This window comes from Salpingoeca rosetta (assembly GCF_000188695.1).
Source record: "Salpingoeca rosetta unplaced genomic scaffold supercont1.36, whole genome shotgun sequence".
Lineage (NCBI taxonomy): Eukaryota > Choanoflagellata > Craspedida > Salpingoecidae > Salpingoeca > Salpingoeca rosetta.
The window spans coordinates 8,167-34,281 of NW_004754898.1; the positions used below are offsets into that span (position 1 = coordinate 8,167).

Here is a 26,115-nt window from a genome sequence, read left to right on the forward strand (position 1 = left end):
AGCAGCAGCAACAACAACAACAGCAGCAGCAGGGAGCAGCGGGGGGATATTGATGATGATGACAATGACACATGCAATCCATCAATCAATCAATCAAGCAGACGAGCAAGCAGGCAAGCGAGCCAAACAAAGGACATGTATTCATTCACTCCACGTGGACGAGCGACACGCCCACCACGTGGTGCGTGCGTGTGTGTTGTACTCACTGCTCTGCTTCCTTCACACTGTTCCTCTCTTCCTCGCAGTCCACTCTCCCTTTCTTTCTCTTGCACACCCCTTGCTTGACCTGCTCTCTGCACACCCTCTCTTCTCCACCCCCCCCCACTCACACGTCTCAAGTCACATGCCTCCCACCTCCCCCTTTGCTTTTGGCTGCAACGCTGCGCGTCTTCATCTCCACCTCCACCACCTGTTTTGCAGGCTGACGTTGAGGATGATGATGGTGGCTTGAACAACAGTACCGTATCCTTGAGCGGGTGCCATCACCGTGTGCCACGGCAACAAGAGGCACTTCCTTCTCTCTCGCTCTGTCTCGGTATGTGCATGGCTGATGGCGTGGGGGGGGTGTTGCCTGGGATTTCCATTCGGCTGCACTGCACCTCAATGCGCTGTGTGACGCGACATGCACACCACAGCTTGCACTCCTCCTTCCCCCACTTATCCCCTCTGCAAGTCCTTGTCCTTGTCAACCGCGTCCCCTCGTCAATCACACCCCCCACACACACTCTCTCCTTTACCCCTGTCACGATGTGTGCTTGCTTCAGAGCAGGCCGCTGACATTGTCATCACCACTGTCAGACGGTGGTCGGTGCCATGCACGGGCATGGAGACAGTGAGCCAGCTCGTGGTCTCCAGCGTGGTGGCTGGAATGTGTGTTGAGGTGAAAGATCCCACCACCACACTTCCGCTTCCATATCACCATGGCTGACACCACTAGCACTGCTGGTTGACACGCACCAGCAGACATCGCTCCCAGCGCCACACAAGATGTGTGTGTGTGTGTGTGTGATTGAATTCATTTGCACTCGTTGCTCCTCCCGCATGTCGAAACAACCACGCACACCGACCACCCCTCGTCAACACAACACCATTCAACATCCCCACTGGGCTGATGCAGGGCTGCACTGGCACGTCGTGCACGACAGCTTCTCATCGTCAGTTCTCCCTTCTCTCCTTTTTGGTCTTCACACAAGTCGCATCACCCCCGCCCAGCAGAGCGCCTGCATCTTACGCCCCACCCTCCCGTTGCACGCGTGCGCACACCGATTCCGACCCAGCGCAGGCTCTGCTGCTGCAGCCAACCACCCACACACATCGTCACCGCAACGCCGCTTCAACCAATCGCAGCCACTGACAGCCACCGGCATTGCACCTTTGCTGTGATTGAGTGCTGCCAGCACGTGGCCCCACCTCAACCTGCCACATCATCATCACTATCCCCGACACTGCCATGTGTGTGTGTGCATGCATGCGTGTTCACACCATCGTTAACCACACCACATTGACACAGCAACAGCTGCACTGCTTGCTGTCCTGCGCGGCGTTGTGGCGGTGCACTCAAGGCCCTTTTGCCAGCCAGTTTCTCGCTGCTGCTAGCTGTACTTCTCCCTGCCCATCTCAATCACCTCAGCTTCAACCACAACTGCTGCTGTTTTCCGCCACCTCATCGTCTGCCAGCGAAGCATCACACCGCGGCCACAGCCGTCACTGCACGCTGCCGGTTTCAAGCAGCTCACTGCGCTGGATGCTGTTGGCTCGTGGACCACCACACCGTGGTTGGAAGAGGGATTGGCCGTGATTGTGGCGGTTGTTGTGGTGGTGCTGCACGCAATGACAACAACAGCGGCAGTTGATGAGGTGATGGTGTGCTTGCGCTCCTCACTGGTTGCAGCGGCAGCAAGGAGGTGGCCATCGTGTTTCTGGTTGGCATGCATGTGCTGGCCGACGTGGCGCAGGAGCGGTTCAGGGACTACGACAATGACTCTGTGCCGTTTATGAAGAACATTCTCCAACACGCAAACAACAGGCAATACCGCATGCTGCGCGGCCTGATGGGCGTGTCTGTTTGCAAGGACATGTTTGCGCCGGATGCACACGACTTCATGCGCATTATGCAAGCCAGCGCCGCCCAGATTGAGGAGGATGATCCACAACCCTCATACATCCACACAAGGTGCGCTCAAGGCCAAGAGAGACAGAGAGAGAGAGAGAGAGTGTGTGTGTGTGTGTGTATGTGTGTGTGTGTGAGTGAACATGTGTGAACATGTCGCTTCGTCGTTTCCCTCCTTTCTCCACTTTCGGCTTGCCAAGCCTCACCGCCACCCCTTGTCGTCCTGCCGCGTTCAGGCTGTTGAGTCGCTGCTCGCTGTGATCCAGGGTGCCCGGCTCCCGCGAATCGCCCAACACCAGCGCGACCGAGAACTGCATCTCCGTCTTTGTCAAGATTGCACGCAACCGAGCACACGGCCTCTCAGAGGTGTGTGTGCGTGTGTGTGTGTGTGTGTGTGTGTGTGTGTGTGTGTGTGTGTGCGTGTGTGCGTGCGTTGGTACACTCCTTCTTCGCCGTCCTTTTGCTTTGTTTGTTTGCTCTTGTCACTTTTTCGTCGCTTTTTCTTTACCTCCTCATCCACCCATCCACCACCAACCCTTGCACAGCCGAGATGCTGACACATTTGCTTGACTGGCTGTCCATTACAGAAGACGACGATGAAGCAAAGTACATCTTCACATACCTCGTCGAGGTCCTCCAAGCGTGAGTGCTACCGCTGTACTTTGTGTGAGTGAGAGTGTGTGTGTGTGCATGGCCTGGTCGTGCTGCATGTGTCGGTGGTGTGCTCTGCCGCCTGTCGTTCTTGTTCCCGACTGACTCCCCCGTCCCCTCCTCATTGCTTCCTGTACCTCCCTCGCCTTCCTTTTGTTGTTGCTTCAGTCGGCAAGATCCCACGCGTGACCGCGCCTGAGAGCCCGGTGAAGATTGTGCGGGCGTTTGTTTGTGCAGATGATTGGCACCCCGGCGGCCGCCGTCGACGAGCCCCACTGCCAGGGCATGTACACAGCCTCATGGTGCGTGGGTTGTGTTGTGTGTGATTTATGTGATGTGTGTGTGTGTGTGTGTTTGCTGCCTCGAATATGCGCGACTGTCGTGTACTTCGTGTACTTTCCCATCCTCCTCCTCCTCCTCCTCCTTCCTCCTCTTTGCACTCCTCATTCTCACGCCCTCGTGTCGTTTCCTCTCGTAGAACATGCAGGATTCGCCTGCCCACGGGGTGGTGGGGCAGTTGATGCAGGATCCTGAGGTGCACGCCCGCGTGCAGCGCGCTGTTAAGGCGCTTGGCTCGTCCGCGTAGTCGCCATGTTGTGATGTGTCGTGTCAACTTGTGCACAAGTTGAACGAATGGCTGGATGTCTGTCGATTCCTCTGTCGCATTCCTCTTGTTGCTCTCTTCCCTTGTCTTCTTCTCTTCTCTTCTTGTTCTTCTCTTCTCTTCTGTTCTTCCCTTCCTTCACTCTCCTTCTCGCCTGCTTGCTTGCTTGCTTGCTTATGTCACGCCCTTCTTGTGCTTGCCTGTTCTTTTCATTGTATGGCGCTGTGTACGGCTGAACACGTTCTTGGTGTGGTTGGTGGATGTGTGCTGCTGCTGCTGCTGTGCGTATTTGATTCTGGCTTGTGACTGGAGGGTGTTGTTTGATGTGCAGAGGGGTTGGCTGTTGTTTGGTTGGCTTGGCTTCATGTTGCATTTGGGCACTGCTGTGTGTGTGGATGTGTGTTGAGGTGTTGAGAGCGTTGTTTGTGGGTTGTGTGGCGGACCTGTTCTTTCCTCAGTAAAATGGCTCGATGAAGATGATGAGACCCGCTTGACGGTGGTGATGGTGGAGCGGCGGTGATGTTTGTGGTTGATGTGGCTACAGACACTGGTGTGTTGTACCAACCAGGCAAGACCAAGCGAGGAGGGCGCGGCTGTTGTTCCTTTCGGCGACAAGAGAGTCGGGTTGTTGCTGGCTGGAGGCACTTCATCCTGTTTGTTTGTTGTGTTTCTGTCGACAACGAGGGCTCGAATGAGATTGTTGACGAACATCTTCCACGGAAGCGCTGCTGTGCGGATAACCTCTGTAAGGTTTTGCGAATCGTCCAGATGGCTGAGTCGCAAAACACACACACACAAAACAAAGGAAACAAACAAAGCAGCGCGTTGAGTTGTCGTCGTCCATTTTGTCGTCGTCTTCTTCCAGTCACTCACGAACACGTCACAACAAGCCACAAGGAGAAAAGACGACGCGCCGTCGCCATGTCCGGCGGAGAGAAGAGAGCGAGGGAGGAGGTGGAGGCGTTGCTGGCGCAGACGAAGCTGAAGGATGGGGTGAAGGAAGAGATCAGGGCCATCGCCAACAACACGTGTGGGGACAATGTGGGGTGAGTGCAAAAGCAACCAAAACGACGTGTTGGAACATGCATGCATGTGTTGGAGAGAAGGACACTTCTTGTGGTTGTGCTTATTCTCCCCTCTCTCTGCTGCTTGGCTTGTCCTTGTGTTGCAATGAGCTTGGTGTGGCTTGCTGTTGGGTGTTCACGTGTACGTGTCCTGTCCCCTCGCACCGCCTGGACACACTGTGTGTGTTTGTGTGTGTTTGTGGCAGGTTGTGACTGGCACCCTCATGTTTTTGCTCTCTTTATCCTCATTATTCTTGCTCATTTCATGACACACACCATTCATTTGTAATTACAGCTTGGTTGGTGCTGGCCTCGGCGACATTGAGGCGCGTGCAGTGGCTGAGGCGCTCAAGGACAACACTTGCCTCAAAGCACTCGAGTGCGTGGTTATGATGAATCTGCATCGTGTGACATGCATGGTTGATTGGGGTGGCGGTGTTGCATGTTGCACCCCTTTCTCCTCTCCTGCTGGCGCATGTTTGGACGTGTGTTCACCGTCGCTCCCTGCGGTTCTTGTGTGTCTGCACAGCCTGTGGGGCAACTCCATCGGTCCTGAGGGCGCTGTGGCGTTGGCGGAGATGTTGAAGCACAACACGACCCTCGAAAGACTCGAGTGCGTGTGTACACGCACACACGCACACACATGTATGCTGCGTCACTGCCGTTGCACCTTTATTACGTACACATGTGCCCATGTGTGGTTGATGACTGTGTTGCCACCCACAGCAATCATCATCACGCACTCACTCTGACTTCCTCACTCACGTGGCATCATCGCCCTGCGTGACAATACACCAACTTGACAGCCTGTTTGGCAATGACATCGGCCCTGAGGGCGCCGTGGCGTTGGCGGAGATGCTGAAGCACAACACGACCCTCGAAAGACTCGAGTGCGTGTGTACACGCACACACGCACACACATGTATGCTGCGTCACTGCCGTTGCACCTTTATTACGTACACATGTGCCCATGTGTGGTTGATGACTGTGTTGCCACCCACAGCAATCATCATCACGCACTCACTCTGACTTCCTCACTCACGTGGCATCATCGCCCTGCGTGACAATACACCAACTTGACAGCCTGTTTGGCAATGACATCGGCCCTGAGGGCGCTGCAGCGTTGGCGGAGATGCTGAAGCACAACACGGCCCTCAAACAACTCTAGTGAGTGTGTACACGCACACATGCACACATGTATGCTGCGTCACTGCCGTTGCACCGTATCACGTGCACATGTGTGGCTGGTGGGGTGGGGTTCAACGACTGTGTTGCCACCCACAGCAATCATCATGCTCTTCCTCACCCATGTGGCATCATCCCCCTGTGTGGCATCATACCATCTTGACAGCCTGGGAGGCAACCGCATCGGTCCTGAGGGCGCCGTGGCGTTGGCGGAGATGCTGAAGCACAACACGACCATGACATTGCTCGCGTGAGTGTGGACACGCACACACACACATGTATGCTGCGTCACTGCCGTTGCACCTTATCATGCGCACATGTGTGGTTGATGACTGTGTTGCCACCCACAACAATCATCATCACTCACTCACTCACTCTTCCTCACCCATGTGGCATCATCCCCCTGTGTGGCATCCACCATACCGTCTTGACAGCCTGTACAACAACCGCATCGGCCCTGAGGGCGCCGTGGCGTTGGCGGAGATGCTGAAGCACAACACGACCCTCGAAAGACTCGAGTGCGTGTGTACACGCACACACGCACACACATGTATGCTGCGTCACTGCCGTTGCACCTTTATTACGTACACATGTGCCCATGTGTGGTTGATGACTGTGTTGCCACCCACAGCAATCATCATCACGCACTCACTCTGACTTCCTCACTCACGTGGCATCATCGCCCTGCGTGACAATACACCAACTTGACAGCCTGTTTGGCAATGACATCGGCCCTGAGGGCGCTGTGGCGTTGGCGGAGATGCTGAAGCACAACACGACCATGACAGGGCTGGGGTGAGTGTGTACACGCACACATGCACATGTATGCTGCGTCACTGCCTGTTGCACCTTTATCATGTGCACGTGTGTGGTGGAGTGGGTTCAACGACTGTGTTTCCACCCGCAGCGATCATCCCGCACGCACCCTTCCTCACTCATATGGCATCATGGCCCTGTGTGGCTTCATACCATCTTGACAGCCTGAGCAACAATTCAATCGGCGATGAGGGCGCTGTGGCGTTGGCGGAGATGCTGAAGCACAACACGGCCCTCAAAAGACTCTAGTGAGTGTGTACATGCACACACACATGTATGCTGCGTCACTGCCGCTGCACCTTATCACGTGCACATGTGTGGTTGATGACTGTGTTGCCACCCACAACAATCATCATCACGCACTCACTCACTCTTCCTCACCCATGTGGCATCATCCCCCTGTGTGGCATTATACCATCTTGACAGCCTGTACAACAACCGCATCGGCCCTGAGGGCGCCGTGGCGTTGGCGGAGATGCTGAAGCACAACACGACCCTCGAACGACTCGGGTGAGTGTGTACACGCACACACACACATGTATGCTGCGTCACTGTCGTTGCACCTTATCATGTGCACATGTGTGGTGTGGTGGGGTGGGGTGCAACGACTGTGTTGCCACCCACAACGATCATCATCACGCTCTTCCTCACTCACGTGGCATCATCGCCCTGCGTGGCATCATACCGTCTTGACAGCCTGGGGGCCAACTCCATCGGCCCAAGGGGCGCCGCGGCGTTGGCGGAGATGCTGAAGCACAATACGACCATGACATCACTCTTGTGAGTGTGTCCACGCACACGTGCACATGTAGATGGAAATGGGCTGCGTTGCTGCCGTGCTGTCACTGCCGCCGCTCAAACCAGTTGCAAGCAAGCAGGGCGTATTCCTGCCTGCAACAGTGACCCGCTTCGTTCCTGTTGCCAACTCACCTGTTTCTCCATCTCATCCAACAGCATTTCCCACAATGGTATCACGGAGCGTGGCATGGTGAACGTGCTGAAGCAGCTGCAACACATTGACGCCAAGGCCAAGATTCTGTGAGTTTCGTGTGCTTGCGACCTTGCTCCACCCACATGCACCGAATCAATTTCAGTTCAAGTTCTTTCATCTCACATTCCCTCTTCACGGCATCACAGGCTGTTTGAGGACAAGCTCAAATCCTCCACTGCCGTTGCCCGTGCACTGGCCACGCTCCGCACCAAGCGGCCACACCTCCACGTCGTCTACAGCCTGTGAGTTCATACAGAGTGCTGCGTCAGGCGTGCTCTTGTTAAAACCACCCGTCTCATCCCCATCTTCTTGCCTCCGTTCACGCTGCATTATTCTTCTCCTCAGGTACGACGGAACAGAGGACGACTTCAGCCCTGCCGCCAAGGCCGCCTACCAAGACCAGCTCGATCTTCTCAGGCTGCTAGAAACAGGCTCCGTTCCTCTGGAGACAGCAAAAGTGTTCGTGTGCGGCCATGGTGGCATTGGCAAGACGACCATGATCGAGTCGCTCCCAGGTGCTGATGAGGCCAGCGGCTACCTTTCCCGATTCCTGTCATCTTGGTTCGGGCAGCCACGTCACGATCCAGAACAGCCTGGTGCGCGCACACCCGGCATTCGGGTCTGTGAAATGAAGCTCAAAGACTCCAGCCGTGCCAATGATGAAGCCGCCTCTCTCCGCGTGTACGATTTTGGCGGGCAGCTCGCATATCACGTGATCCACACGCTGATGATGTCGGATCGCTTCGCTGCGTTTGTCGTCTGCGTCGACCTGTCTGAGCCGGAAGAACATGTGAAGGAGCGCGCCAACTACTGGCTGCAGTTCATCTGCACACGACTGAAGCAGGGCATGGCAGCCGCGACAGCAACGGCAGACGGGGATGCCATGGAAGAGATGAGGCCGCGTGTGCTCATTGTGGGCACCAAGAGGGATCTTGCTCGCAAGAAGAGACTTGTGGATGAACATGGCCAGCCACCGTGGGGTGCAGCGATGGTCGCACACTTGAAGACCACGTATGGCAGCATCGTTGACATCCAAGACAGCCTCATCTCCCTCAACTGTCATCAGGGTGGTGAAGCCGGGTTTGATGTGCTCCGGTCACGCCTTGTGCGACACTGGCGATGGCTGAGAGGGCGTGAGCTTCTCGTCCCCAGAGTTGTGGATCTACTTGCCACAACCCTTCGACCAGCCAGGGAGGAGAAACGAGTGTGGGCCATCGATGCGCTCTTTCAGTTAACCCTATCCCGCGCACCTGGACTCGATTTGACATCCTTCGACATGGCCATGTTTTCGTCTGCCTTAAGGTACTCTGTCATCAAGACTTCGCAGATCTGTCATCCGTGGTGTGTAATCAGCTAACTGACTTGAGTACCAGTGCAAGAATTCTCACCCCTCCTCCGTTGCTACCTATGCTTCCCACACATGTACACAGGTACCTCCACACGCGCGGCGATCTGCTCTGGTACTCCAACAACTCCACCTTACAGGATTTCGTCTTTGTTGACCCGAACTGGCTGTTACATGACGTGTTGGGGAGAGCGCTGACGCCGGATGGCGTGCAGCAAGGCTCGATCACAAAGAAAGGGGTCGTGACATTCACGGACCTGGAGACCGCATTCCGAGGCATCGCCGACGCAGATCTCGTCATCAACGTGCTGCAGCACACGCTCCTCTGCTTCGAGCTGCTGCCTTCAGACGATGGCCAACGGCGATTCATGCTGCCGAGCCGCGTTGAGAAGAAGGTCGATCTCGCAACCGCCTGGCCTCAAGCTGGTTTCTGGCCTCTCTATGCCGGACGACTGCTGGTGGTCGAGAGCAAGGCACTTGCGCTGCCACCTGGCTTCTTCCCGCACGTGCAGACGCTGTTGCACAGGTCTTTTGGCGCAACGCTGAAGGTGTGGCCAGACGCCTTTTTCTGTGAACACGATGCTGTGCAGTGCCTTGGACTACTGCGGGGCGATCGAGAAGTCGACGTCTGGGTGCGGGCACCTTCTGGCGCAGAGCACAAGGCCCTGCCATTCATGACACAGGTCGGTTTGTGAGCGATTATGAGTGCTTGTGGGCATGTGTGTTGTGTGTGTGAGCTTGCGTTGTTGTGCCCATCGCTTGTCAGCAGATGATCAGCTTCCATCTTTCACCCTCATCCCATCCTCTGCTCACTTGCGTGTTGATGGCAGGTGCTGTCTGTGCTACAAGGGGAAGCAAGAGGGATTGACCACGTCCACCTTGTTCTCAGCACGAAACGCCTGAAGTGCCACGAGCAGTACCCAGCCGCTCACAAGCTCGAGGATCTGACGGACAAGGGCCCAGACGAGCTCGTCACGTCCACGCACCACAGGGAAGGCCAGACCCCAGTGTCCGACCGCGTTGGCGATCTGTTGCTGCAGGCGCCCACGCAACCACCACCCATCATGCCGTCTTGGCAATTGCGCGACCACGAATGGCACCACCCTGCTTGGCGGCTTGATGACACCTTTGATGAGCAGCTCCCGTGGAGCGGACCGAGCTCGCATGGCGTGTATTCGGCACCCTTGCCACCAAACACCGACCTCTATCGATGGATAGAGAGCCAGATGACGCCGGGCCTCACCCTGTCGCGCGTGGAGATGACCAAGTCCACCACGATGCTGCGGGCGTTTCAGACGCAAGTGGAGCGGTCAGCGACGCGTCGTGGTGATCCAGACCCTGCAAATCCCTTCAACAAGGACTTTGGACTTGGTGATCCAGAGAAGAAAGCCATGCTTCATCGGCTCAGGACGCTGTTTGCAAAAACACGCACCGGCTTGAAGCACGTCAACGTGCTCATCGGTTTCCACGGGTGTGCAGAAGATGTCGCTGACAGCATCACCGCGTGTGGGGCAGCGAACTTCAGCAGCCCGGGCGACCGTGGCTTCTTCGGATCTGGCATCTACCTCACACCGCAGACAAGCTATGCCGCAGGGTACTCCACGCGTGTTTTGTTGAATGGTGATTTGCGCTCACCAAACTCAAATGACGAGCACGTGATGCTCCTGTGCGCTGCCAGCGTTGGCCTGGCATACCCGATCACCCGGGCCGCAGATTACCCCCATGGCTCGAATGAATGCTCCTACTATGGGAAGCCTTTTGATGAAAGCCAAGACACCCACTATGCGCAGGTGACACGCGCCACCAACTTACAGGCCACGCCCACACCTGGCACGTTTGCCTTTGAGGAGTACGTCGTTTCGCAAGAGGCGCAGGTCCTCCCATTTGCCAAGGTGTTCGTGAAGGTGGACATGGACGCCTATTTGTCGCACTTGTCAACCCTGCCATGAACACCAAGAGTGGAGACGATGTCATTCACATGCAACCTTTGTTGTTGTTGTGTGTGTGTGTGTGCGTGCGTGCTTGTGTGTGCGTGCGCGCGTGTGCGTTTGTGCCTGTGGTGGTTGGCAGCTTCGTACTTCCGCCAATTGTCTTGCACATGTTTTTGCGTTTGCGTTCATGCACAGCCTCCGTTCCCGTGTGTTTGCTGTTTCCTTTCGTTCCTACAGTGGTCATGCTGTTCCTTCTCATACCAGCCTGTTGCCACCGAGTTCCTTCTGCATTTGAATCCTGTTCAGTTACCACCACACATGTTTCCGCGTTACCGTTGCTTTGGGCCCAATACACGGTCCTCTGAACTTCGTGATCGTCTCGCCCCCATTGTAATCTTGATACCAATGTACAAATGCCCCCCCCCCTTCTCAATCCCCCTTCCCCCAGATTCATGCACTAATAACGCAAGCATTGCGAATCAACTGAAGCATCGATGAAATACAACAAGACAAAGCGATGGCTGCAGCCACGCACGCTTGCAGCAGCACTGCAACAACAACAACAACAACAAAGCACCACTAACAACCACCCAACACAATCGTACAACCCCCCTCTTCACCCACATCAATGCAAGTAGACGGGGATCTGGCAGATGAAGGGGCGCTTGAGTTCACACTGGATGTCCTTTGGCACTGCCATGGCCCTGGACTGTCTGCTCCGAAACATGAGCGCGGGGCAGTTGAAGCGACACTCGCTGCGGGCTGTCGTTGGCGTCCACGGTCCAAACGCCAACGTCTCGGACGGGTTGGCTACACCACCGTCGCCTGCAAGACTGGCAGGCAGGTATGTCTCGATCCACGCCTGCGTGTGCAGTTCTGTATCTTCACTGCCACCCACAGCACGCGTCGCGTTGCGCGCCAGCTTCGCCACGTGGTCGCTGACAACATGTGATTGAACGATGGCAAGGAAGCCGCCTCGTGACGCGCATGCACTTGTTGCCTCAAACCACGTTGCAGGGGAGTCGGCCACTGCCTCGTACCGGTACCCAGCGAATACGGTTGTCGTGGTTGTGGTCGTGGTCGTCGTGGTGGTTGTTGTTGTGGTAGTAGTGGTCGAATCGAAGATGAAGGTGACAATCACGCTGCCGGTGAGCTGGACTGGGTCCTCCAGCGTGCCACGCACGATGACGGAGTAAGCCACGCCAAACTGCAGTTCCCGCTGCAACAGAATGTCGACCCCGCTGTTGGTGAGGTAGAAGTACTCGCTGTCCGGTCCGCCGAGCGTGTAGTCGAAATCGTGCCGCTCCAGGCCGAGGCCAAAGTCACGAAGCGCGGGCATGCGGAACACGCCCTTGCCGACGACGTTATCGCGTGCAGAGAGCGATACAGTGTATGTGGCATCCCCAACGAACAGCGAGTTGGTGACGACGACTCGGTAGGAGACGGTGTCGTTTGGGTTGTCGGAGCGGCTGCGCACACCAATGTACACCAGGTCCGACGAATCCGTGTTGTTCACAAGCACGGCCTTTACGGGGGCGTCCCCCTCCACAGAGGCGTCGTTGTTGAAAGGGCCAGGACTGTCATTACCCGACACATACAAATCGCTGCGTTGGAGGGTGGTGTGCGAGTGAGTGTGAGTGTGTGTTTGTGAGTGTGTGATTGAGTGAGTGTGTGTGTGAGAGGATGGCTGTGTGATTGGCTGTGGGAGGATCGTTGCGTGCACCGTACCGCAATACGCCGCGGGCATGACCAAGAGTGGCACCACGTACTCGTGTACACAACGGCCAGCGACCAAGCATTGAAGCGAGCAAGCAATTTCGCGTACACCGCTGTCATTGCAAGTCGGTTCGGTGGCCACTCACGTATCGCCGGAGAGCTGCTCGATGTAGATGAGGACATCGTCAGTCAGGTCCTGCAGGTTTGGTTGGAAATAGCGGATCTCGCCCGGGGCAGTCTCGTTCACCATTATCTGCCGCCGCAATGTGTTTGTGTGTGTGTGTGTGTGTGTGTGTGTGTGTGTGTGTGTGTGTGTGTGTGTGTGTGTGTGTGTGTGTGTGTGTGTGTATGAACGTGTTCGTGTGAACATGTGTAGTTGCGTGTACATGTGAGGGCACTTTCAGAGTACTACATGAACAACCCCACTGCCTCCTCACGCTTCACAACGCACACCCTCACCCCCAAGCCACAACCGTACGTCTTGTGTCGCAGAGACGGTGGCGGCGCGGTCGCAGTTTGCGCGGGAAATGGCTGCAGCCAGCGTTCCGAATTCGCTGAAGGTGGAGATGAAGACGACGTTGCTGGTGATGGGCGGGCTGGCGATTTCGTTCAACTCGTTCTCGTTGGCACCGGCAATGCCTTTATGTCGGGTGCCCAAACATGCGGCAAGCGATGTACGCACGTGAGAGTGTGAAAGTAAATGCTGAGCCAGTCGCTGCGCGCCCACGAGTAGTCACACGCAAACAAGGCAAGAAGACACATTACACGCACTCACTCACACACACGCACTCACACACACACACACACACACACACACACACACACACACACACACACACACACACACACTCACGCACTCACACGCACTCACACACGCACTCACACACACAGCCATCCCTCCTCCATTTCACATGCTTACACACCAATGGCGTAGAGCGTCACTCCTTCGTCACGGAGCTGCTGTGCAGGGGCGGCCACGTCATCGGCAGATGCGCCGTCTGTGATGACCATGGCAACACGCGGGATACCCTCGCTGCTGGGGCGGACCTGGGCACAGACAAAACGAAAAGAGGGGACAAGTGAGCAAGTTTGACAACGCTGGGTTCTTCCGGCACATGATCGACAGTTGGTGAGTGCAAGGCATGCAGCGAAGTCAATCGCGCAAAAAGCACACACCCTCACACGCACAAACACACAAACACTCACGCCTCTATCAGCGGTGAACATGACGGTACGCGCGTAGTCGAGGGCACCACCAGTCCTCGTACCGCCTGTGATGCGAGCGCGTAGCGCAACATGCATACAGTGAGTACCCGAAGCACCCACTTATGTGCCCTTCGCTAACACAATACCACACACACACACACACACACACACACACACACACGCACACACACACACACACCAGACACCAACCATACGGATAGTTGATTGCGCTGATGGCGTCGAGCAGCTCGTCTTTGGTGTGCGTGAGGATGTAGTTGAAGTCGAATATGAGGTAGTTGTAGGACGCGTACACCATCACGGCAATGCGTGTCGTGTCCGCCGACACGTCGAAGAACGTCGCAACCTGGAGGGCATTGTAAAGGCGCATTGTTGTGTCCACAACCAGGAGCACAGAGAGGTAATATGCGGGGAGTTGAGCTTGAGTACCCCCACATGCACGCGCACACATACACACACACACAAACACGCACGCACACATACATACACATACATACACATACATACACATACATACACCTACCGTGCGAGTGAAGGAGAGCATAGTCTGGAAGTTGGAGGAACCAACAGAACCTGACCCGTCGAGGATGAAGAGGAGGTCTGCTGCGGCGTTGCCACACGTCATTTTCGGAACGCTGACGTGCACGTAATTGTCTGAGCCAATGTCATTTGGAACGGACACAAAGTCAAAGCCAGCGTCGACACACGCCTGTGCCAATGTGGCAAGGCGGGACGCCGTTGCTGCTGACCCGTCCGCTTGATACCGAAGTCGAAGTGCGCGGCCCACGTCCAGCAGGTTTGGCGCGCGCACCGCCACTTCTGGCCGTGGCGTGAATCCGTCAACGACAACAATTGTTTCCGTGCTCACAACATCAAGGCTGAGCAGCAGCTGTGCCATGTAGTCGGTCATGCGCTTGAACGTCTCATCCTGAAACGCCACGTTTCCCTGTACACAGGAAGTAGGTACGTGCGTGCGTGTGTGCGTGTGTGAGAGAGAGAGAGAGAGTGTGTGTGTGTGTGTGTGCCTATGTTTGTAAGGCTTGTTTGTGTGTCTGCAACAATGCAACACGGTTCTCGTTCATGCACACGCATGTCAGACGCACTCACCCACAAACACACACACATGTACACATACACCACACACACACACACACACCACACACGCACACACTCACTGATGTTTCGTAGACGACAAGGTCGTTGTATTGCGCGGTGCCTGTGTCAATGTAGTCCACCGCGACTCCACACACTTCAGCCTCTGTGGTGTCGCTTGGGTGTGATTCACCAGGTGCAAGCCCGTGCGCCCCTTGTCCAATATGAAGCAGCAGCGCAGCGCCAGCGAGTACCAGTGCACCAGGCACAGTCGCCACCATTGTTGGGTCTTGCGCTCAGAGGTCCTGCTTCTCTTGACAACCTGGGGTGGCTGTAAGTCGTGTGTGAGATTCGATATTGGGGGTGTTGTGCTGTACGCCTCACGCGTTAACAGTGTATGGAATCCGTATGACATCATCGCTCCTCCTCTCGATTTTCGATTGCTCGATGTACACATACGCCCAGCAACAGCTTCGCACGTACAGCAACAACTACACACACATACACACAGATACACACACACACATACACATACACAACTACACACACACATACACACACATACACACATATACACACAACCCAGCTGCATCAGCCCCTCGCCCCACAACTTCAACATGGACGCGAGTGGCAATGTGCCTGTGCGACAGGGAGCGCGAATGCGCAAGATGCTCCTGTTGTGCGGCGCGGGCCTCGTGGCTGCAGTTTTGTTGGTGGCTGTCCCCATTGACTTTGGCGGTGGCAGCAACAACAGCGACAACAGCGCGTCGGGTGCAGCGTCGAGCAGCGACAACACCAACAGCAACACCGACACAAACACGGCGACCGGGCTATCTGGTGCCGGCTCTGCTTCTACAACGCAGTCATGTACGCGCGTGTACGATGGCGTTCTCGATTGCTCCAATGCCACGTCCCGGCGGCTGGTGAGCGAAAGTGGCGCCTGCGCTGTCGCGTCCGTGGTGGAGTGCTGCTGCGACGAGTTCTACGCGCTGGAACTTGTGCTGGGTTCCATTGCCGTGTCGAGGAACACCACGGAGCTGCAGTTTGGTGATGTGCAGTACGTCGGAGGGGATGTGGTTGTCCCTGGCTCTTACTACGACACTGGCGTGTTGGTGTCTGCGGCGTTTGAGGCGCTGCAGTTTGTTGGCGGGGACGTACAGATGGTCTTCAACCACGTGACCCAGGTAAGCACTGGGCAGCTCACAAACCTCAACGGCTCGCTCCTGCTGGCCTACAACGACATCACCAGCTTCGACTTTGGCGGCCTGAGCATTGTCAACGGTGACGTGGACCTGAGCAACAACGCGCTGACGACCATTGACTTTGGCGCTCTCACGCGCGTGGAAGGCGACGTCGACCTCGCCTACAACCGCCTGACGAACATTGACACCTTCGCCCGCCTGCGCACCATTGCCGGCCGCCTCGACCTCAGCTCAAACCGGCTCACGAAGCTCGTCGTGGACACACTGCCGAACACCATCGACGAAGGCGCGTCCTATGCCTGCAACGCTGTGTCGCGGCTTGACTGGTCTGGCGTGTTCAGCACCACGGGCCTGTGCCTTGCTGGCAATGACCTGACATCACTGGAACTCGGGTACACACGACGAATCGATGGGTCGCTGAATCTCGAAGACAATGACATCGCCAGCATTGACTTTGGGTTCCTCACCACCATTGACGGCAGCCTGGTTGTTTCGAATAACGACTTGGCTGCCGTGGACATGTTCTCGCTTGCGTCTGTCACAGGCTCTCTCCGCATCAGCGGCAACCCATCCCTTGTCGCGTTTGACTGCAGCGATGTTGGCGAGTGCGTGTGTCCGGGCTTCAAGGGTCCCCTCACACGCTGTCCTGCATTCTGTGCTACCTGCCCCACCTACAACTGACTGTGTGTGTTTGTGTTTGTGTGTGTGTGTGTGTGTTTGTGTTTACGTGTGTGTGTGTGTGTGTGTTTGTGTGTGTGTGTGTGTGTGAGTGTTTGTGTGTGTGTGTGTGTGTGTGTGTGTGTGTGTGTGTGTGTGTGTGTGTGTGTGTGTGTGTGTGTGTGTGTGTGTGTGTTGAAGTGCCTTGTTTTGCTTGCGTGCTGCACAAACAGCATTTCGCGAACGCGGGCAGCTTTCAAAATGTATGCGTGTGCGTATCTTGGATCTTCTTCACTGCCTTTCCATGTACCTGCGAGCTTTAGAAGCACATAGCTTCACCCCCTTTAGCCCCGTTGTTGCCGTCTGCACACTCGCATTCCAATGGGCTTGTTACATTACACTACAACATCATTTACAAACGCTCAACGGTCGAGAAGGGCTCGTGTTCACCGTGAACAGGAAAAATGCCATCACAGCACACGAAACGTAATAACAACAGACCGATACGTTGGAAGAGATGGCCAGAACTCGCACACTCACCAACTGTTACCCAGTGGCAGGGCGTCAGCAGTGGGGAAGCAGAGACAAGGAAAGAAAGGCGCAGGGAGAAACAAGCGCCTCAGCACGCACCAACATGTACCAAGTGAACGCAACGACATGCGCACACACAGTACATGACAACTAACACAACCACACACACAACCACACACATAGACACACACACACAACCACGCACACAACCACACACATAGACACACACACACAACCACGCACACAACCACGCACACCCACAACCACAACCACACACACACTCACACACAAGCACACACGCCTCAGCAGCCAAGGTCAATGGTGATGACCGAGTGCGACGCGGACGGAACGGCGTAAACGAGTTCCGTGGCGGGGGAAAACACGCCGCCCGTCCACTTGAAGTTGTCGCTGTCCGGGACGGCGATGGTCGTGGACACAGTCTCAGTGGCAGGGTCGATGACGAGCACATCGTCGGAACCAAAAGGCACGCCGACCACCAAGCCGTTGTTCGCAGCCAGGGCACCGCCACGCCACTTGCCTGGCCTGGTTGGCACGCCGTTGGCGATGGCGCGCGTGCTGTTGTCCGCGGTGTCGATGACGAGGACGCTGCTCGCGGAGAACGGGATGCCGTAAATGTGGCCGTTGTTAGCAAGGACGGCGCCAAAGTAGCCCTGGGTGTTGGTGGACAGCCCTGTAATGGCGATGGTGTCGGTTGCATTCGTGTCTGGGTTGATGACCAGCACGGAGCGCTCGTTGTACGGCACGGCGAAGATGAGGCCCGCATCCGACTGCGCGCCAGCGTACCACCGCCCGCCCGTGGCCGTCGCAGTGCTGGCTATGGCGATGGTGTCGCTGGCGTTGGTCACAGGGTCCACAACCAGCACGGCTGACGTGTCCCATGGGATGCCGTACACGAGGCCGTTGGAGGCTGCGACGCCGCTGATCCACTTGCCACTGCTGGTGCCGAAGCCGGCGATGCTCGTCGTGTCTGCCGTGTTGGTGGCAGGGTTGATGAGCAGCACGCCGTCTGCACGGTGCGGAAAGCCGACGACAACGCCGTTGCTGGCCAGAGCTCCGCCGCCCCACTTGGCACCGGTTTCGCCCAGGCCGCTGATGGTTGTGGCATCGGCCGTGCCCGCGCGCGGGTCGATGATGAGCACCGCCGCCGCGTCGTATGGGATGCCGAAGATGCGGCCATCGCCTGCCAGCACGGCGCCGTTCCACTTCGCCCCCTCCATATCCAATACGTCACGGGACGCGGTATCTGTTGAGACAATGCTTGTCGTGTCGGCTGCAGGAACGCGCATGCGACACACGGCTTCCGACAGCGCGGCGATGCGGCGCTGCTGCTGCTCAATCATGCGCTGCTGTGTTGTTGCTGCTGAGAACAAGTTGCCAACACTGACGCCATTGACAAAAACGGGCTGGCGTGCAGGATCGCTCGTGTTGATGTGCAGTGTCCCCGCCTCATCTTCCACAAACACCACCTCTGCAGAACACCCCACCGCCACACAGGCAACAAGCACGAGTGCGACAAGGCGCGCTGTTGTGGCTGCTGGTTGTGTGCGGTTGTTGTTCCTCCACCTCATCATCGTCGTGCTGTCGCCGATGATTTGTAATAACTTCCACCAAACGTCACAACTTGGTGGTTTGTTTGCGTGTTGTGTGTGTTGTCGCACTCACACTCTTATTTGAGTGCTTCACTCTCCAACACTCTTTACCCGAGTGCTTCGCTCTCCAACAACTTCAAACAACGGCTGCGAGGGCCGTATGATGGTGATGCTGATGGTGACGATGTCGTGGTAGCAAGGAGAATGACAACGATGAGGACAACGACACATGTTGGTGATGGTGACGGCAGTCGTCGTGATGACAATCATGGCAAATGATGAACGATGACGTGCAATTGCACGAGGTGCAGGTGAACACGGAGGAGGATATGTTGAACTGGGGAAAGCGACAAAGCAAAACAGTGCGCGATGCAGCAAGCATATTGGGCGAAACAGCATGCGCTTGTAGTAAGGCACCTCACAAGACCGACACATGCGCTGCGAACGAGGAAGAAACCTGTGATGAGAATCGAAGGACGGCAGCGCAAAGCACAGAACAAATCACACACGCACACATGTGATTGCTTTTCGTTAGTTGCCCTGGCGCCGCGGTGCCGGTGAAAGCTCCGTGTCGGGTGTCACTGTCAAATATTCATCACGATCCGCTGTGGGAAGTGTGTGTGTGTGTGTAAGTGTGAGTGTGTGCGCGAGTGTGTGTGTGTGTGGGGGGGGTGCTGTACATGATCGATGGCAACTGTCAAACATTAGTCTCATGCCAAATTGTCCCATGCACGCACAGTTGACATAATCCATAATCACTCACGTGATTCGTAGATGGTGTGGTCTTCGTACAGACCTGCCAGAGTTTGGCATATCGCATGTCCATCGCATGTGAGAGAAAGTTGGCGTGATAATTCACATCAACGCAAGACGGTGCTCTGTAGCAAAGCTGCAAACCCCAACATCCATCACTTCCCCCTGTACGCGCGCTAACACACGGTACCTTACTCCCCTCCCCCCCCCCCCCTTTCACACACACACACACACCTTCCTCCTCGGGCTTCGACTCGTTCGCCGCCGTATTTGCGGCCCATGATGGCCTGCTCTGCACCCACGACGGGTCGTTGATCAGATACGCGGGGTTGGTCATCGTGCGCACGTCCAGGCGCCGTCGGTCGTCGTCCTTGGCATGGGCGCTGCCCGCAGCGCTACCGGTGGCAGGGAGGACGTGGTGGCCGCTGTAGTGGCGCTTGAGCACAACGACGATGATGATCATGGCAACCGCAATGATGACACCAACACCGACAGCGACGAACACGAGCGGGCTGGTGGCCGCGCTGTTGCCGCCCGATCCAGACTGCGAGGCGGACGGGTCACGCGTGGTCGTGGCCGCATTGTCGTTGGCGTTGTTGCTGTCAGTATTGGTGGTGGTTGTTCTGCCGTCGCGCGCCTGCACGCAGCGGCCATTAACCAGCTCGTCCCCACCAAAGCAGGCCGTGCACTGTGTCGGCAGGGTGCCAGAGCACGCCCTGCATGATGGGTCGCACATCTTGCATTCGCGTGCGCCCAGCGTCGTGGTGGATGCAAAGTACTGGTCCGGGCACGCGTCCACGCATGCGTCGCCGGTTGGCAGGAGCAGCTTGGTGCCAGCGCACTGGGTGCAGCCACCAGCATTGCATGTGGCGCAACCAGTGGTGCATGGTACGCATGAACCGAAGTTGGTGTCAGCGTACGAGCCAGCGGGGCAGCTGCTGACACAAGCGCCGTTGGAACGGAAGTACCCGCGACGGCACGTGATGCACAGGTCAGCACTCGTACAGATGTCGCACGTGGCGGGGCATGTCAAACACTGACCGCTCTCCGTGTATGTGGAGGCGGGGCACGATGGCACGCAGCGCCCAAGGTACACGCTGTAGCTGCCATAGCACGACAGGCACTCATCAGCTGCCTCGCCAGCGCACGTGGCGCACGTCGGGTGGCACGGGACCCTGCAAGTCGTGGAAGTGGTGGTGGCGGTGGCGGTGGCGGTGGCGGTGGTCGTGGTGTTGTGTGTGGGCGTGTGCGTGTGCGTGTGCGTGTGCGTGCGTGTGTGTGAGTGCGTGCGTGTGTGGGCGTGTGTGTGTGTGTGTGTAAACATGTGATGACAGAAAAGAGTGCCGGGATAGTGGGCGAAGACGGTGAAGCAGCCTTTGGCATGCGTGTTGTTGAACACATACACGGCAGCAGTTTCACAACAAAAACAACAAGGGTTATTGTTAGCTGCAACGAACGTGGTGGTCGGAGACGTCGTGGTGGTCGTCGTTGTCGTTGTCGTCGTCGTCGTGCTGTCGCCAAGCAATGACACAGAGCAGGCGGCAAATGGTGTGAGAAGCAGCTACACATGTGACTGTACACGTTCGGCAAAGTTCATGGACACACAAACAAATAAACACACAACTGCATACACACAAACACTCAGAAACACTCACAAACTACCCCTCGCTAGACACACACACACAGACAGACACTTGCTCCACGTACGTGGTGAGCGGGACACAGATGGCGTCGGAGTATTCGGTGCACGCTGCAGCCGTGAGCTGATCGCTGCCACAGGTGGTACATGGCGAGCACTCCGTGTCGGCATCGGCCGTGCACGGCGACGACACCCATTCCCCGGCACCACATCCGCCCCGACACCGCTGACACACGACATCGCTCGTGCGCGTGCATGACGCAACCTCGTACTCCCCAGCGCCGCACGCGGTGCACTTTGCACACTGGCGATCGGTGTCACTCGTCGGAGGGATAGCTTCGTACTCGCCTTCACCGCACTCCGTCGCGGGCATCGTGAAGTCGGCAACCGCACTGAGTCGACCATCCCCACCGCTGTTGCGCGCATACACAGCGGCACCATAGCGGCGCAGCGGCAGCAGTCCACCGATGACGTGCGACGTGGCAAGCCCAACATCAATGGGTGGTAGGAGCACATTGTTCTGCTGCACAACCACCTGATACCCAGTCACGGCGGCCAGCCGGCGCTCAGCCAGCACGGGCGTCCACGACACGCGCACGTGTGTGCTGTTGATCACAGACGTCTGTTGACGATGGATGTTCAGTCATTGAGGAAGGGGTTAGAGTGCGGTGCGAAAGTGGTGACGTGATGGATTGTGCGTGTGTTGTGTGCATGTTTGCGCGTGCGTGCGCGCTTGTGTGTGTATGTGTATGCGCGCATGCGCATGCGCCAGTGTGTGTTTGTTTGTTTGTTGCCCTTCACGACCGCTGCAGAACGCTGCGTGCTCCCCTCTCCCTTTCTCCGCTCACACACACATACAAGCAACGCACCACGACTGCCTGCGGTGGGGCTGGCGGGCGAACAGCGGTGTCAAACTGGAACTGAGCAGTGAGACCGAGGCCTTCGTCAGTGTCGGCCTGAACGCGAATGGTGTAGGACGTGGCATGCTCCAGCGAAGAGAGGGTGAACGTGGTCTCACGATTGCTGCGGGACACGGGGAATGTCTGCTTTGACGTAAACTTCGAGTCCTAGCCCATGTCAATGTACGCAGGTGTGATGTGTTGGCGAAAGTCACGCGATGGTGATGCGCATGAAGCATCACGGGTAAGCGGCTGTCGCGAACGCCTGGTAGCCTCCCATGGTGGCGTGATAAACGACACACACAGAGACTATCACATGGCACATTCACGTTAACAGCCACCACACACACACACACATACCACGCCCTCCCCCGCACACACACACACACGCAACACTCACCCCCTCTGCCTTGTATTGGAGGTGGAAGGCAGTGAGTGGGCTGGTCCAAGTGGCCTTGAGCCGCAGCTCTGTCTCTGCTGCGGATTGAAGCGTGATGATGGGCGCCGCCACGTCGGCGGGGACTGTCGTGACGACGACTTGGCGCAGCGGACCAGCACCCGCGCCCGTCAGCGCAACCACGTTCACCGTGTACGTCGTGCCCTGTAAAGAGAGGAACACCGAAGGAGGATGTTAACGGTGTAGATGTCAGCGACATGATGTCAAACACAGACGTTCGGCAAGGCGGCAAACATCACACGCTCGCACACACGCACACGCACTCATGCACACGTACGCACAAACACACACCCACAAACACATACACACACGTACAAACACACAGCATACGAAACACGTACTGAGAGCAGGCCTGAAAATGTGCAGTTCTGCGTGGGCGTGGTAATGACACTGCTGGCGTTCACGATGCTCGGCTCTATGTGTGCACGATAGTACAGGATGCCGTTTGCGGGCGATGGCGGCGTCCACAGCACCTTCACCACGTCGCCAACCTCCTGTGCAATGAGCGAGCCCACAGCACCGGGCGTCGCTTCGGCGGTGCGGAACGTGTAGGGAGCAGACGTCGGCGAAGACACGCCAGTCGTGGTGATGACCACGGCCTCCACGTTGTACACCGTGTACGCGTCGAGCCCAGACAGCGCCTGGCTGGCGTTGAAGCCATCAGCAGCAGAGAACACGAGCCATGCCGGTGTTGCGCCGGTGATGGGGCGGCGGTTGGAGTCCTCGACGGCCGTGACGGTCACGTTGATGGTGGCAATGGTGTTGCCGTTAAGCTCAACCGTTGGTGGTGGCTTCACCCACACGTTGGCGGATGTGCTGGTGACGTCTGATGTCCACACGGACGGACCGGAGCACACCTGTGACCCGCCGTTCGTCATGTGCAGCGCTGGTGCAGAGTATACGCCCTCGCCAGCAGCAGTGCGGGCTGCAACCTGGAACTCGTACGGATACACGGCAGTGTCCTCCAACTCAAGCACGGTGTAGGTCTCAACACGTGGTGTGTCGATGTAGACAACGTCGATGCTGGCGGGGTGGCGTGTGCAGTCGGTCCTTGGTCCCTGACGCACAGAGATGGTGTAGCCAATGAGGATGCCATCAGCCTGGAGCGGGCTGATTGGGTCCCAGCTCAGCGTGACAGTCTCGGTTGTTGTGCTGTCCACCTGCACGTTCGTGGGTGCAACGGGTGGTGTTCCCTCTGCTGTTCGAGCAATCGACGCATCGCTGTACGGACCCAGGCCATCAATGGTGGAGGCAGCCACCTTGACCTGTTGTTGTGGTTGTTGCGGTTGTGTGTGTGTGCGTGTAAGGGTGTGCATGTGTGTGTGTGTGAGTGTGTGTGTGGTGGTACAACCCCGGTCAATCTTGACAGAGAGCAAGTTGAGCAAACGATGCCACCAACATGTTCATACACATGTGCACACAAACCTGGTAGTATGTGTATGCGTCGAGGCTTGTGAGGTTGAAGTTGGTGGGATCGTTGCCTGTGACGATGGTCCAGGGTGTGCCCGCTGGTTGGCGCATGCTGTTCAGGCGCTGCACCCACAGCTTGTACGATGAGATGGTGCCGTGGCGCTCGCCAAACAGCGGCTGCTTCCACGTGATGTGCAACACGGTCGTTGCTGCCGCTCGCGCCACCACATCCTGGGGTGGACCTGAAGGGTTGAGGAGGGAAGGAAAGGCGAGAAATGGCGCGTGGATGAGGACAGGGCACAAACGATCGTGTGCGAGGGAGAAGGCAGCCAGGCGAAGGAATCACGCGCACTCAAAGCACGACTCGCACACACACACACGCACAAGCGCCAACCTGTTGGGGTGCCGGAGAGGGTGCGAGCGCGCACGGCGTCAGAGGCCGGGCCCTGACCGCGGACGGTGCGGGCAGCCACACGGAAGGCGTAGGTGGTGTACGGATCGAGGCCAGTGAACGTGTGCTGGTTGTCCTCCGTGATGACGGGATGGCGGCCGATGCAGACGTCGTCCTGGCACGCGTCAAATACGGTCGCATCGTCGCCTGTATGGCGTATGTGAAGGGGGGTATGTGGATGTGTTTGTTGATGAGGAATGGGGAGACGTGTGGTCGCGAAATGATGCTCTCAAAAGCACACACATACACACACACTTACGCACCCACACACACACTTACGCACCCACACACACACTTACGCACACACACACACACACACACATGCACACGCACACACACACGCTTACACACACACACTTGGCAATACTGACCGTCGTTGCATGGGGTGCCATTCGGGGCGACATCATAGACGCACTCGCCGCTGACGCAGCGGCCGGGCAGTTTGCACTGACCCATCGGTGGATCACATGTCTGCATGTTGTGTAATGATTCGTAGGCAAAGGGATGCATGTGTTGAGTCTCAGGTGCACTGCATCAAATCAAACATCTCACTACATTGCGCACACCACAGGCACATTGCTCGCAAACCACCAAACCTAACCCAAGCGTCAACTCACCACATCAGCACACGCATCTGGCGCTTCGGTGACGCGATAAAACACCTCCATGTCGTCCACCTCCCACGCGTTGAGCGAACCGGCCAACCAGGTGTTGCTGTAGGAGTCGATGCTCTCATGCACCCTGTTGTTGCGTGTGATCCCACAAAGGACACACATGTGAGGCAGAACGAGCACATGGAATCAACTGCATGGCACATCGCAGTGTGATTGGCCCCACCACCGCCGCCTCCACCTCATGTTTACACAAAGTACCATCATTTCATTTCTTACGTGTACGAGTTGGTTTGGGTGTTGGCCGTTCGGCAGTCCGTTGACATGCGGAAGTCGGACGCCCCTGGTTGGTGTGTGTGTGTGTGTGTGTGTGTGTGTGTGTGTGTGTGTGTGTGTGTGTGTGTGTGTGTGTGCGTGAGAAAATGTGTACGTGTGTGCGAGTTTGGAGATGCCAATGAATCACCAAGCTGCAGACCTTTCCACACACACAACACACACACACAACCACACACAACACATACAACACATACAACCACACACAACACACACACAGTCACTCACCAAACTCAGGGCAGTAGCCTGAACGTGTGTACTGCGCATATTGCGGCTGGGACAGGAGATCTGTGCGCTCGAATTGGCCGTTGTTGACAAAGCGGAAGAGGAAGGCATCATTGCTCTGCAGCCACGTGGACGTGTCGGAGCGCCAGCTGTTGGGGGCAAAGGCGCCAAACACGCGCGGGCCCTGTGGGCTGCCCTCTGTCGAACGGACAACAACGACTGTCTGGCCCTTGTTGTCGCAGCGCGAGTGGAAGGTGGAGCCGGAGAAGCCGTGGTCGGATGCGCGGAAGCAAAGCTTGAAGCTCGAATCGCTGTTGGGCGACACCTCCTTGGAGATGGCCAGGTTCATCTCCTTGCTCAAGATCTCAGAGCCCACAATGGACGGAAGGGTCGGACGAGCAGACAGCACGGCGCGGTTTCCGTAGATGTTGCGGTCAAACACTGTCAACAGAAGGTGCGGTGGGGTTAAGGTGTTGGTTACACCTGACAATGCAATGGGGGCGATTTTGTTTTGACACAGCACCCGCCATCTCACGCTTACACACACACACACACACACACACTCTCTCTCTCTCTCTCTCTCTCTCTCTCTCTCTCTCTCTCTCTCT

At 56.8% G+C, this 26,115-nt stretch overlaps 6 protein-coding genes across 6 annotated transcripts in view; 3 read left to right on the top strand and 3 right to left on the bottom strand.

Moving 5' to 3' along the window:
- Positions 1-823: 823 nt before the first annotated feature.
- PTSG_10279 (uncharacterized protein) lies at positions 824-3,649 on the top strand (the record flags this gene model as incomplete). Its single annotated transcript, XM_004988271.1, has 9 exons — positions 824-870; positions 1,118-1,158; positions 1,348-1,452; positions 1,631-1,775; positions 1,892-2,173; positions 2,377-2,476; positions 2,698-2,752; positions 2,930-3,063; positions 3,240-3,649. The coding sequence occupies 9 exons, from the start codon at positions 824-826 to the stop codon at positions 3,345-3,347; spliced, it is 1,017 nt and encodes a 338-aa protein (XP_004988328.1). The 3' UTR covers positions 3,348-3,649.
- A 571-nt stretch (positions 3,650-4,220) lies between these two features.
- PTSG_10280 (uncharacterized protein) lies at positions 4,221-11,143 on the top strand. Its single transcript, XM_004988272.1, has 16 exons — positions 4,221-4,411; positions 4,725-4,808; positions 4,959-5,042; positions 5,236-5,319; positions 5,513-5,596; positions 5,781-5,864; positions 6,049-6,132; positions 6,326-6,409; positions 6,595-6,678; positions 6,857-6,940; positions 7,127-7,210; positions 7,385-7,468; positions 7,568-7,663; positions 7,767-8,723; positions 8,852-9,449; positions 9,597-11,143. Exons 1-16 carry the CDS (start codon positions 4,287-4,289, stop codon positions 10,713-10,715), a joined length of 3,819 nt encoding a protein of 1,272 aa, XP_004988329.1. The 5' UTR covers positions 4,221-4,286; the 3' UTR covers positions 10,716-11,143.
- Positions 11,075-15,196, bottom strand: PTSG_10281 (uncharacterized protein). The gene is made up of 8 exons (XM_004988273.1): positions 14,813-15,196; positions 14,161-14,583; positions 13,830-13,983; positions 13,620-13,684; positions 13,337-13,460; positions 12,892-13,052; positions 12,560-12,666; positions 11,075-12,301 (listed from the first exon to the last, which is right to left on the bottom strand). Exons 1-8 carry the CDS (start codon positions 15,008-15,010, stop codon positions 11,323-11,325), a joined length of 2,211 nt encoding a protein of 736 aa, XP_004988330.1. The 5' UTR covers positions 15,011-15,196; the 3' UTR covers positions 11,075-11,322.
- Positions 15,197-15,346: 150 nt separating this feature from the next.
- On the top strand, positions 15,347-16,612 carry PTSG_10282 (uncharacterized protein; the record flags this gene model as incomplete). Its single annotated transcript, XM_004988274.1, has 1 exon — positions 15,347-16,612. One exon carries the CDS (start codon positions 15,347-15,349, stop codon positions 16,610-16,612), a length of 1,266 nt encoding a protein of 421 aa, XP_004988331.1.
- Positions 16,613-17,308: 696 nt separating this feature from the next.
- Positions 17,309-18,764, bottom strand: PTSG_10283 (uncharacterized protein). The gene has a single exon (XM_004988275.1). The coding sequence runs from the start codon at positions 18,709-18,711 to the stop codon at positions 17,422-17,424; it is 1,290 nt and encodes a 429-aa protein (XP_004988332.1). The 5' UTR covers positions 18,712-18,764; the 3' UTR covers positions 17,309-17,421.
- A 119-nt stretch (positions 18,765-18,883) lies between these two features.
- The window catches only part of PTSG_10284 (proprotein convertase subtilisin/kexin type 5), a 17,785-nt gene continuing 10,553 nt past the window's right edge, over positions 18,884-26,115 (bottom strand). Inside the window, exons 22-35 of the mRNA XM_004988276.1 lie at positions 25,511-25,948; positions 25,229-25,292; positions 24,956-25,079; positions 24,710-24,809; positions 24,282-24,485; positions 23,903-24,129; positions 22,819-23,742; positions 22,421-22,621; positions 21,991-22,188; positions 21,190-21,743; positions 20,940-20,993; positions 19,717-20,657; positions 19,493-19,525; positions 18,884-19,334 (exon numbers count right to left, since the gene is read on the bottom strand). Of these exons, the coding sequence (XP_004988333.1) occupies positions 19,261-19,334; positions 19,493-19,525; positions 19,717-20,657; positions 20,940-20,993; positions 21,190-21,743; positions 21,991-22,188; positions 22,421-22,621; positions 22,819-23,742; positions 23,903-24,129; positions 24,282-24,485; positions 24,710-24,809; positions 24,956-25,079; positions 25,229-25,292; positions 25,511-25,948 (4,136 nt within the window). The 3' untranslated portion in view covers positions 18,884-19,260. The remainder of the gene's footprint in view (positions 19,335-19,492; positions 19,526-19,716; positions 20,658-20,939; positions 20,994-21,189; positions 21,744-21,990; positions 22,189-22,420; positions 22,622-22,818; positions 23,743-23,902; positions 24,130-24,281; positions 24,486-24,709; positions 24,810-24,955; positions 25,080-25,228; positions 25,293-25,510; positions 25,949-26,115) is intronic.

Coding starts and splice junctions, on each gene's coding strand:
- PTSG_10281 (XM_004988273.1), bottom strand. CDS start 15,010: ATGGTGGCGACTGTGCCTGGTGCACTGGTACTCGCTGGCGCTGCGCTG. Junction 13,461..13,619: donor TGTTCACCGCTGATAGAGGC/GTGAGTGTTTGT, acceptor GTCTGTGCCCAG/GTCCGCCCCAGCAGCGAGGG. Junction 12,302..12,559: donor GAGCAGCTCTCCGGCGATAC/GTGAGTGGCCAC, acceptor CCTCCAACGCAG/CGATTTGTATGTGTCGGGTA.
- PTSG_10283 (XM_004988275.1), bottom strand. CDS start 18,711: ATGATGAGGTGGAGGAACAACAACCGCACACAACCAGCAGCCACAACA.
- PTSG_10280 (XM_004988272.1), top strand. CDS start 4,287: ATGTCCGGCGGAGAGAAGAGAGCGAGGGAGGAGGTGGAGGCGTTGCTG. Junction 5,597..5,780: donor ACGGCCCTCAAACAACTCTA/GTGAGTGTGTAC, acceptor CCATCTTGACAG/CCTGGGAGGCAACCGCATCG. Junction 7,211..7,384: donor ACGACCATGACATCACTCTT/GTGAGTGTGTCC, acceptor CTCATCCAACAG/CATTTCCCACAATGGTATCA.